Source organism: Colobus angolensis, unplaced genomic scaffold (assembly GCF_000951035.1).
Source record: "Colobus angolensis palliatus isolate OR3802 unplaced genomic scaffold, Cang.pa_1.0 Scaffold60, whole genome shotgun sequence".
Taxonomy (NCBI): Eukaryota; Metazoa; Chordata; class Mammalia; order Primates; family Cercopithecidae; genus Colobus; species Colobus angolensis.
The window spans coordinates 832,759-844,386 of NW_012119599.1; the positions used below are offsets into that span (position 1 = coordinate 832,759).

The 11,628-nt window shown below is 56.3% G+C and overlaps 1 protein-coding gene across 10 annotated transcripts in view; it reads right to left on the reverse strand.

Moving 5' to 3' along the window:
* Positions 1-2,148: 2,148 nt before the first annotated feature.
* CALM3 (calmodulin 3 (phosphorylase kinase, delta)) overlaps positions 2,149-11,628 on the reverse strand; it is a 9,784-nt gene continuing 304 nt past the window's right edge. Inside the window, exons 1-7 of one of the 10 annotated variants that reach the window (XM_011962953.1) lie at positions 10,884-10,899; positions 10,345-10,387; positions 7,093-7,123; positions 4,605-4,748; positions 4,337-4,443; positions 3,952-4,087; positions 2,149-3,808 (exon numbers count right to left, since the gene is read on the reverse strand). In XM_011962953.1, coding sequence (XP_011818343.1) covers positions 3,780-3,808; positions 3,952-4,087; positions 4,337-4,443; positions 4,605-4,674 — 342 coding nt within the window. In that variant the 5' untranslated portion in view covers positions 4,675-4,748; positions 7,093-7,123; positions 10,345-10,387; positions 10,884-10,899 and the 3' untranslated portion in view covers positions 2,149-3,779. The other 9 variants (XM_011962950.1, XM_011962948.1, XM_011962947.1 and 6 more) reach the window with 9 other exon arrangements.

Sequence of the window (11,628 nt, forward strand, 5' to 3'; positions counted from 1 at the left end):
GTAAATGCAGGCTGAGGGAAGTGAAATCGCTGCTCCAAGGTTATTGAAGTGGCAGTGGTGGCCCCTTGGGACTTAGCACAAAGGTTCATTCTTGTGAGTGAGTCTCAACCTGGAATTTGAGCCCAATCCTGTGGGAAACCACAGCCCATCTTTGACTCAACTACTAGACCAGAATTTTCCCCGGGTACCCTGACTGCTAAAGGGGCAGCTCCCGTTTCAGACCCCACCACTGGGACGCCAGCCTCAGCCTGGCCTCGCCACTGGCTCTGGCTCTGGCCTGCCTGAAGGCTGTCTGTTTTTAAACTATCATTTACCCTAAAGCCCAGCTGTTGGGTGCTTGGACTCCTCAGGGTCAGATCTGGTTCAGATTCTGGCTCTGTTCCTACTTCATAACCTTGCAGTAGTGACTTCACTCCTCTGGGCCTCAGTTTCCTGGTCAGCAAAATGGGAATGAACGGCATCCAGCCCAACTGGTTGCTTTAAGGCTCTGATGAGCTCATGGATGCAGAGATTCACAGGCAGCCCGCGAAGCAGGAAGCACCCAGCCAATGGTGGCAGGTGCTCACCGAACACTTCCTGAGCACCGCACACCCTCCTCCTTCCTGTAGGCTCACCCAGTCCTCAGCTCAGCTCAGGAGGCCCGTACCATTATATCCCCATTTTGTGGACAGGGTCACTGAGGTCCAGAAACTCTAAGGCATCGCCCCAAGGCCTCAAGGCAGGTAAGTGCTGCAACTGGAACGCTAAGGCGGGTGCTTGTGCCCAGACCCCAAGTTGTTATCCACTACACTCTACTGTCTTTATTGCACCACCAAATACCAAGCCACAACCACGTGGCAGGAAAAGGGGGCCCAGAAGCTGGGGCTCTGGAAAATGGCTTGCCACTCCCAACGTCTCCACCCATGCCGCTGGCTCTGGTGACTGGGATGCACCAGGAAAACCCAGCCAAGGCCTGATCTCTCTGCCACAAGGAAGGCCGTGGGGTTGGGCCAGGCTTCCCCTGCCCTCTGAGGCCAAGTGCAGATGAGTGGAAGGACCTCTTTTCATTCCACTGACTTCTATCTCTGCTCCACCCTTGCCCAGCTTCTGTGGTTGTGTGAGAAGCTCAGAAGTTAAAGACAAGGCTTATTAACCTGTCATTCTCCATGCCCCCGAGGGAGAATGAGAAAATCCCCTGAGGATTCTGACCCATCCCTCCACTATAGCCCCACTGGACTGGGAGGGTCTTGCTCTGTTGCCCAGGCTGGTCTTGAACTCTTGGGATCAAGTAATCCTCCTGCCTCAGCCTCCCAAAGTAGGAGGCTTACAGGCGTGTGCCACCGGGTGCTGTTAAGGAGGCTTCTTCCTTACATCCCCACTTGCCATGAGGAAGTTGAGCTTTCTGTGGTTTGTAATTTGGCTGTGACCACATAGTGGTTTGTACTCTGCCTTGTGTGGTTTGCAATTGTTTTGGGCTTTTTGTTTCAAATCTTCAAACCAACACCGAGTCCCATGCCCTCCCTGTGAGCTCAGGACCATGCCTTTCTCACCATTGCAGATCCAAACTTGCAACGTTTTGGCTGCCTGTGAGGCTACAGCAGTGAATGCCATCCCTCTCCCAAAGCATCAAGAGGCTCACCCACTGCAGGGCCCACCCTTGCCTTCCTCTCTTCGCCCAGCTGGGCTCCAAGCTGCTCGGGGATCTCACCCAGCCTCGCTGGATTTCCTTCAGTTCCTAGGTGTCAGGCTCCTCTTGCCTCAGGACTTCTGTACATGTTGTCCCCCTCAACTGGAACGCCCTTCCTCCCCTACCCAGCTGGGGGACTGCCCATCTTTCAGGTGGGTCTCAGCTCAGTCCTGCCACTGGACTGGGCTGACCCCTTCTCTGTGTGCATGATGGGGCTGCCTCAGACAGAGCCTTCTCAGTACTCCCCTTTCAGTCCATTTGCGCGACTATCTCCAGGACGGGACCCTGCCCTTGACGACCCTGTGGTCTAGCTGGGATCAGAACTGTGGTTCAGAGGCATCCACTGGGCTGCACTGACCGGACACAGCTTCAGAGCCAGCTTGGAGGAGAGGCTCTTTCACATCTGGGCCAAAGGAGTCAGTGTGGGGGTTGGCGGGGCGGCGGGGCAGGCCAAAAACTGAGACACAAGGGGAGGAACCAAGTCAGGTAGTCACTGTATTTTATTGGAAAACATTGATATATATTTTTCTTCACAGCTTGAACTGAACACAATATTGCCCGGTTTTAAAAACAAAACAAAACCAAAACATTCCGAAAATGTCCACAGCCTCACGCCTACCTGCCCTTACCCTCAGCTCTTGGCTGGGTCTCCCACTATGCCCCGTCCCTCCTTCCCTCAGAGGCTGGGTGCCAGAGGGCGGATGAGAAGAGATTCTCAAAGCTGGGCAGGTCCCAGGAAAAGCCACTTGATCGACCTGGGCAGTGAGGGGAAGCAGGGGCCGGGGAGGGGTGGGGGTAGGTGGTGGGGGGAGCCAGATGAAATGAACAGAAAGGGGAAAAAACCCAGACGACTGAACTGCCCACATTGACTTACTTGTCCCAGAGGCGAAAGTCAGAAGCAAGGGCACGGATCATGCTCTCCGCTGGGGTAGTATGGGGGCAGGCAGGTGGGCGAGGGGAGAGGCAGGGAAGAGGGCACGGAGCACAGATGTGAGGAAGCGGCACCAAGTCACCACAGAGAAGCGGGAGGTGCTGGCGGACCAGGACGCAGAGGCTGCCGTAGCTGCTGTCCCCTGGGCAGCTGGCCGACAAGACTGTTTTATTGCAGGTGCGTTCTCTTGAGAGCGTGGTGGGGCCCATCTTCCCTCTCCCCACCCTTTAGCTAGCCCAGCACGGTTCTGAACAAAATGAAAGTTTTAAGGGCCATAGAGGGGAAAGAAAAAAAAAAGAGAACCAGCACATTACAAAGCGACCATCCCCACATCCATTCCTAGGACGGGCCCTCAGGGCGGTGGGTGCTTCGTGAGGAGGGAGCGGCATGGGATGTTAGCACCAGGTATTTACAGAACAGCTCGAGAGCGCTTCAGGAACGCGGGCAAGTCCAATTTGCAGAGTGGCCAAATGAGCAGTCCCCACCCAGCCAAACCTCAGAAAGCCAATCGGATGGTTGCAGAACAGCAGCCAGTGGGATGCGAGTGTTGCCCACTGTCAGTCCCCTTCTGTGAGTCGGCCCCCTTGACCCCCTCCTGGGCCACATCCAGTCAACGCCGCAATTCCTCAACGCCCCTCAGTCCTTCTGGAATGCCTCTCTTGGCACCCCTGCCCCAACAGGCTGCTGGGATCTGCACATGGAATCACAGGGCTGGTTGCATGCAACGGCAAAGGGCATGCTCTTCTGCCTTGGGGGGGGCCTCTTGTCCCTCCCAGCAGGTCCCGGGACAGGGCTGGCAGCCACCCCAGCACCCAAAATAAGATGACAAACAAGAGGAAACAAACCAAAATGGAGGAGAGCCACCCGGGCTGGAGGAGGGCAGAGGCTCCCCAAGGGGATCTGGGGAGGGCTTCATCTTATGAATGCATCAGGCCTTGGAAGACATGGATGGAAGAGGCGAGGGCAAAAGGAAGAGATGAGGGGCATGGAGAGAGACTCAGGGAAGAAGGAGAAAGAGCAATCATGCAGCTTGGGACAAATCTTTTGTTGCTTTATCAGATTCTCAGTCAATCAATTGGTGTTTGCTAGAACCGGGGTACGCAGGGGAGTGTTGAAGAGAGAGTGCGCGCGCGAGAAGAGAGAGATCAAGAGAACGGGCATCGCCAGCTGCCCGGGGGGCCTTCACTTTGCAGTCATCATCTGTACAAACTCTGTGGAGTGAAGCAGAGAGAGAGGAGGTCAGGCGGGCAGGCTGAGTGGTGAGCGGCCCTCCCCAACACGAGGGATCTGGGGGCTTGTACCTGAAGCTGCGATTCTCTTCTTGTTCGGGAGATCAAGCCTGGCCTGGACTCACCTTCATAATTGACCTGGCCATCTCCATCGATGTCAGCCTCTCTGATCATCTCATCCACCTCCTCATCGGTCAGCTTCTCCCCCAGGTTCGTCATTACGTGACGCAGCTCTGCGGCGCTGATGTAGCCGTTCCCATCCTGGGGGTTGGGGATAAAGGCTTTCACTGGGCACTTCTCCCGGCGGGGAGAGAGGCAGTGAGAGGGGTGGCTGTCATCACCATCCCTCGGCAGTGAGCACAGTGAGGGAGGCTGCTTGAGGTGGCAGAGCAGGTTGGCAGTGAGGCTGGCACTGGGACCTGGGCCTCCTGGAAGTGGTAGCTCCGTGGATCCAGTTCTGTCTGCCTGAAGGCTGGTGTCAGTCTCAGAGCCGCCCCTGGAGTTGCTTACCTTGTCAAAGACACGGAATGCCTCTCGGATCTCCTCCTCACTGTCTGTGTCCTTCATCTTTCTGGCCATCATGGTCAGGAACTCCGGGAAGTCAATGGTCCCGTTCCCTGGAAGGTAGGGAAAGGATGGAGAATGCTCTCGGCTTGGGCCCTGGAAGATGACCCTGGGCCCTGATAGATACGGGCTCATCCATCACCCTGAGGGAGGCTCCCTGCAGTCACTCGGGGTGACCAGGAGCAGGGCTGCCCACACGCTCTGTGGGGCTCACCATCTGCATCCACCTCATTGATCATATCCTGCAGCTCTGCTTCAGTGGGGTTCTGTCCCAGGGATCTCATCACTGTCCCCAACTCCTTGGTGGTGATAGTGCCATCTCCATCCTTGTCAAAGAGGGAGAAGGCCTCCTTGAACTCTGGGGGAAGAAGGGGAAGGAGTCAGAAGTCACAAGGCCCATAGGAGAATCCTTACCTCTGGATGTTGGACGCCTTCCCTGGAGGAAGGCCAAGGGTGTCAGTCCCACCTAAAGAAACTGAGACAGACTTCAAGTCCCACGCAATCAGTTCGTTGTCCTCAGTGCTCAGGGCAAAGCCCTTCCAACCTTCTTTCAACAGTTATTGAACATCAACACTGTGCTAGGTAAAGCTGTTTTTCTGGCCAGCCAGTGAAGCCGGTGGGGAAGAACAGTCTGACAGCTGTCCTTAGATGATTCTACATGTCTCTTTGGTCCCTGGCTTTGGTTTCTCCCTCAAATGATGAAATGGACCAAAGTCATGGAGTGAATGAGAGCTGAAAGGATTCTTCATCTGAGTGTATTAGCCAGGGCTGGTTGGCTGGGACGAGGAGGGGAGGCTGCAGAATGCCTCTGGCCAGCCTGAAGAGGAAATGCAGACATCCACTCCCTTCTGACTGCCAGCCCTGTTCCCTGTCGTGGGTGCTACCAGCTTCCAGAGGAGCTGAGCCACTGTGTGTGGTGAGCGTGGGGGTGGTCGGCAGCAGAACATGGCTGACGGACGGTGCGTGGGGTGAGTGGGGGGATGGAAAGTGAGGGGACCGCTGCCAAGCCAGGAGGATGAGGAGCTAGCGGTGCTGAGTGGGAAGGCCACAGCTGGGGACGCATCAGGAGCAGGGAGAAAAGCACATGGCTCTTGCCCTCCTACTGGGCCCATTTTGGCACCTGGCGCTCCTCTACCCCCAAGCCCTCAAAGAACAGATGCCTGGCAGCCTATTCCCAGAGGGTGTGGGCTGGGGTGAGGCGGTGGACACTTTGCTAATGGGGACAGAGTGAAAAGCAGACTGTTTATGTTGCACAAGGCCAGAGTTGGGAGATGGGTGGCAGGTACATTGGGAGGGACATGCACAGCTGGGCAGCTGTGGTCCTGAGCCTCTGGGCCCTGGGGACATGGCAAGAGTCTCCTTGGGGAGGCTGGCACCTCTCTGTGCTGAGGCCTTATTGTTCTTGGGGAGGGCAGGGAGTGGGTCATGGGGGCACCCCGAGCTCATGATCACTAAACTGGGCCATCCTCTGGCTTTCCTCAGGGGTCTCCATAGCCACCTGGGGCCAAAATTTTGAAGCTGCAAAGGTGATTCTGTGTCGGGGGTTGGGGGGAGAAAGGAGAGAAGGCAAGTCCATTCCTGTCTCCTCCCACTGCAGAAGCTGGGCCTTCACTACTTGTCTCACAGCCGGCTGAACCTGACAGCAGAGCTGGGGACTGGGTAGCTGGTGGGGAGCAGTGGCCCATTCTCTGGATCGCTCCTCTGGTCTACTGTGTGCTGGCCCCTGGCTATGGAGATAAACCAAGAGTTGCTCTTTGTCCTCAGGCAGCTCAGTATGGGCGGGTAGGCAGGCACCGATCCATAATTACACAATAGTTCCTGTAGCTGACCCTTCTAGGGTTTTGGAGGGGTTAGAAAAATGAATTAGATGGGATCCAGGGATTTCTTCCAGCTTGCTGAGAGAGAGATGATTGTTTGTTTAGCCAGCAAAAGTTTGCAGAGGACCTACTATGTTCTAGGCAGGCACTGAGGCTATAGCAGAGACCAACAAAACCAAGTCCCAAACTCAATGGAACTCACATCTAGTAACAGGACATACAACAGGTGAAGACAAAAGAAAATAATTTCAGACGGCAAGAAAGGTTACAAAGAAAATAAAGTGATGTGAAGGACAGTAAAAGAAGGCTGTGTACTTGAGGTGGAGGTCAGGGAAGGCCTCCCCGAGGGGACATCTGAGCTAAGGGATGGGAAGGAGCTGCCCATGCCAAGCGCTGGGGAGGCACTTCCGCCAGCAGAACAGGCAGGCGCAGGCACATGCGAAAGGAAGTGCAAAGCGCAGGCAAGTGCAGAGGTGGGAGTGACGAGCCAGCTCCTGGGCGGCTCCTAAAGTGGGACAGGAGCTCTGCAGGCCCCACATGGAGGCAGGGAGCTCACCTTCTAAGCCAACCTGGCTGAAGCTGGGAGAGAGAGTTGGGTTTGTCCTACAGCCACTGATTATCAAGCCCCTAGATGACCCAGGCCCAGGAGAAGAACACAGCCTTTGGTGTCTGGTAAAGGCCTGTCTCAGGGCCATGGGGCTTGGTGTCACTGGGACACTGGTGTGCTCTTACACACATTTATCAGCATTCCAGGCACAAGGCATAGTGTTAGGTGACACAAGGGATACAGAGGTTCACCCATCAGATGTCACTTCTCGGTGGCTAAGATTTGGCTGGGGATGTGGAGGCTTTCCTGAGCTAAGATGAGGGGGATAGCAGACTCACCTGCGATCTGCTCCTCAGTCAGCTGGTCAGCCTGGAAAAGCAGGAAGGGGAAAGTCAGTCACCAGGCCAGACAGCACGGACGCATCTTCCTCACTCAGCCCAGGCCCCCGGCCCCAGTGAGGCCAGCTCCACATGGCATTCCTGCCGAGCCAGGGAGGAGCATGCCAGAGTTAGGGTCTGAGGCAGAGCCAGCGCCTGATGATAAAGTCTGGTGATTCAGAAAGCTGGGTACCAGGGTTGGCTGGACACTCAGGCCTGCCGGACGCAGGGCTCGATGAAGCGGCCCAGACCCACGGGCTTCCAATCTCAACTCAGCATGTGGGAGCCACAGGGGCGGGAGAAATGCCTGCCCTAGCCCCAAACCAGCGGTGCTGGCATGGCCGGCACAGGTTTGCATCTCATCAGTGGGAGCCCCAGAGGCTGAGTGAAGGGAGTGATTGCCCTGGAGGCCTCATCAAGAAGCTCTAGAAGGCTCCAAACTGAAGCAGGCCAGTCCTTGGGTAGGGCAGAGGGACGATGTCTGGGGCTATCTCTGCTAGTTTCTGTGTCACCTATTTGGAGGCGCTTGGCTCAGGCAGAGTTGACCCGAGTGGCAAAAATTCTCCTAACTGGCGGCCCCGAGTTGCTCAAGTGCCTAAAGAACTCTGGTCAGGCTGGAGGCAGGCGCTCCACCCCCTGTGCACAGTGAGGGCACAGGGCACCATTCTGTTGTGTTTCTTTTGGGCAGGAGGGACACACGTCAGGGAGAGGGCTGCGGCGGGCAGCAGCAGAGGACTGAAGTCAGCTTGCACTGCAGTTTTTAACCCTTTCCAGCTTGGGCACTCTGGGGACTGGCCAGTTGGTGGCAGGCAGCCCTTGCTGCATGCGGGGTTTGGGGGTGGGGAGGAGATGCAGGGACTGGCTTCTCCTGCACTGGTGTGCTGGGCATCAGCCAGGCATAGTGATCCTAAGGGGCAGGAGCTGGGCTCGGGGGTTGGGGAGGCTGAATCTCAACATTTAGCTTTAGCAGCCAAAAGACAAATTTTCCCTGGTTTTTGCTGATGCTGTTAAGAAGGCACCATCATCCCGGGACCATGGCGGGTCTGTTCCCCTTCCTTTCACAATCAGGGAAAGGGGCTCCAAGTCTACAGCAGGTTCTAGTCTTGAGTCTGAGAGCCCCAGAAATGGAAGCAAACTATTATTATGTGAATTTGCAGTATTCTACCGAGAGGTTCCAGAGGCTAGGAACAAACCACCGCCTGCCTCCCCTATCCCCACCCCCGTCCCAAATATTAACAATCACTGATCTAAAAAAGTTAGAAAAAACCAAAACAAAACAAAAACCCCAAAAACTAAGGGAAGAGGAACTTGAGGCCAAGTCCCAAATAGGCAGAATGGGAGGGGTAATCAAAGTGATGACCACAGAGGGGAGAGGGCTGAGGGAGGGAGAAAGAGGAAGGTAAAGAAGGAAAATGGCACACATGCACTTTCTGGAAAAGTCCAAAGTGTAAAGGGGAGGTGGGGAGGCCAAATGAAGATTCTTCTGCATTGCCTTCAAAAAAGACAGGGTGGTTGGGCTCCTAAATGCCAACCTGGCAGCCCCAGGCCCAAGAGCCCCTTGCTCCACCCACCCCCCACCTCCCACCATCAGCAAAAAAGCCTGGGGCCATCCCTTAGGTCCTGACACCTGAGGAAGAGGCTTGGGGAAAGTGAGAAGGGAGGACCGAGCTTCTGGTTACCGAGGCCAGGCAATACCCGGGGAGGGGCAGGGGAAGAACAGAGAGGAGGGCAGCAGTGTGGGGAGGCGGCTGCCATCCCATCTGCTTTTCATTCTTTCCCCTGGCCTAGAATGGAAAAAGCGAGCCCAGTCAGGGCCTTCCCACCCCACTGCTCCGCCCTGCAAGAAGTCCAACTCCCCCGACCTTTGGGCACCACTATAAGGGGCTGGGGGTGGGGGTGAGGAGGCTGTGACAGGCTGCAGACTGCCCCGAGTGGCTCTGAAGGCCAGCGTTTGCCAGTCTCCACCAAAAGACTGGAAGATGCAGACGAGGCACTGCCATGTTCAGTTCTGTCACAGGGTTGCTGCAAATAGGCGTGGCTCTGCATGGAGGGCCTGTCAGACGCTCTCCCTCCCATGTTAGAAACCCACTTCTCTGCTTGGTCAAGGAAAGGTACACATCTCAAGCAAGGTTGCTGCCCAGAAAACCGACTGCCTAAGAAGAGATCATTGATCCTTGCTCAAGGTTTCTTCCCTTTCTAGACCTGAAGACTAAACTTTCAACAAAAACTGTTTCCAAAATAACTCAGCTGGTCTCCTGCTTCCTTATCCTTCATCTTAGGCTCCAGCAAAGGGCTGGACAAGAAAAAAAAACATGAGGTGGGGGAGGGAAGAGGGTATGATTTCTCTGCCTTGCCCCAGCCCCCAGCCAATGCCAGAGAGCAGTGTTAGATGAGATCAGAAACCAAGGCCAGGGCCCCTCACCCGGGCCAAGGAGGAGCCACAGACCTCAGGCCAAAGTCCAAGGCCAGTTAACAGTGACTTGTCCCACCTCTACCTTGCTGATTACAAACGGAAAGAGAAACTAGTTGTGGCCAAAGCTTGGGTCCTATTCTGGAGATAGGGGGCCCGCTAGTGCTTCAGGGACCCTTTAGCCAGGTTCCGCTGGGGGAAAATGGGGTAGTGGCAAGAGGAGCCATCAGGTCTGTGTCAGCAAGTATGAGATCTGATACACGGCAGCGGCTGCCTGTTCTCCCCAGCCTTGCCAGGGAGGATGGCTGCACACAGTTCCCAGGCTCAGCCTGGGGGGGCTGTGGGTGTTGTGGGTGGCAGGGAGTAGGAAAGAACTAGTCTGCTGGTTTTCTCTCAAAGCCCTAACTGTGAATTAACAGACATGCTCAGTGAGGGTCCTGAATGGAACAAGTGGTCCTCAGGCCAATCAAGGGGTCTCCCCAGAGGCACTCTCTGATCAAGCTCTGCAGCCCCCATCTCGAGGGCACGGGAATAGGCATCTGATTGTCACCGACGCCACACTGTACTGCACTGTCATTTGGCACAAGTGAGGAGGTGCAGCATGGTGCGTGGGGCTGGGGATCATGAGAAAACCGGCGCTCCTGTTGGGAAAAGGCAGTGATCTTGGCCTGAAAAGGGCAGCAACGGAGTGAGGCTTCTAAGCTTGAAAAAGCTGGCTCATTCGAGGCACCCCAAACTTTGATCTCCCATCCCCATTTCATGAGGCTTCAGTGCGCAATAGGGGCCCGAACAGCTCCGCCCACCTGCTCCCACTGCCCCGGTGCCTTCCGCCCAGCCACGTTCTTCCTGGGGAAGGAGGACGGTAGAAAAGCTTCCTCCGGCCCCTGCAGCCCACTCCCAATCCACACTGAGCTGTCTTTGTCCTGGCCTGTCCCTGGAGACTGGCAGGGTGCTACCCACATCCACCCCCAAACCTAGGCCCACCCTGACTGCCATTCATTTTCTCCCTCCACCTCACCTCCCAACCACCCAAGCTCCCCCACCCCTCCTTGGAAATCCATCTTCTCATGGACCCAAACACAACACTCTTACCCCATTTAAAAAATTCTGTCTTTCTAGAGCAACAGTCTTAACCCATTAGTAACCTCGGAACCTTTTCTAGCTACTTCCAAATTAACCCCAAGGGCCCCTGTCTCCCGACTACTGGCAAGCCCCACTCTCACCATGCCTTTTCACCACCTCCACGACCCCGATCCTTCTCCGTCCGGAAGCCTTCAAGAGCATCTTCTAATCTCCGCTGCCACCCACCCCAGGCTCTTCCTCCCGTAAGCTTGCACCTCACCCTCCTCCTCCTCTGCAGTGCTGGGCTTTGGAGACCACCCTCCCCCACCCTCGGGAGTCTCATCTGTAGAAGTGACCGCCCATCCCTGACCCTCTCCTCTGCCCCACAGGAGCCCAGGGGTCGCCCCTCCCCGCCCAGGCCCAGCTACCCTCCACCACCGCATCCAGGAGCAGCCCAGCCTCCCTTCGTCCCCCGTTCCCCGCATCCTCTCAGGACCAAACGCCTTCATCAGGGCCTAAATAGCTCCCCTCCCCAGCCCATCTTTCTCATTTCGTCCCCTGGGGTCCAAACACCTCCATTCTGAGACTCAACGCCCCATCCTGGGTCCAAAATCCTTTTGAGCGGTCCCACTGAGGGTCCCGATCCTCCATCCGGGGTTCAAATGTCCTTTAGGGGCTCAGATAACCATTTGTGGGCTTAAACATCTCATTTGGTGCTAAAGTCGCTTCTGGAAACCTTTGGGGATCCAGACGTCCCGCTCTGGGTTCAACGGTCCCCAACAACGGGGGTAGAAAGCGGTCCCGAGGCTCTCGCCGGGCCCGGACGCCCCCCACTCTGGGCTCCGTCGCCCCCTCAGGGGTCCTGCCCCGCTAAGTCCGCCTCAGAGCCCACAGCCTCGGCGGCCACCCAGCCTCACTCACCATGGCGAGGCCCGGGGTGTCCGGAGCACGGGGATCAAGGTTCCTCCGGCGGCGGCAGCAGCTGCAGCAGTTCCAGCTCCGCCGCGCGTCCGCGCCTCCACACT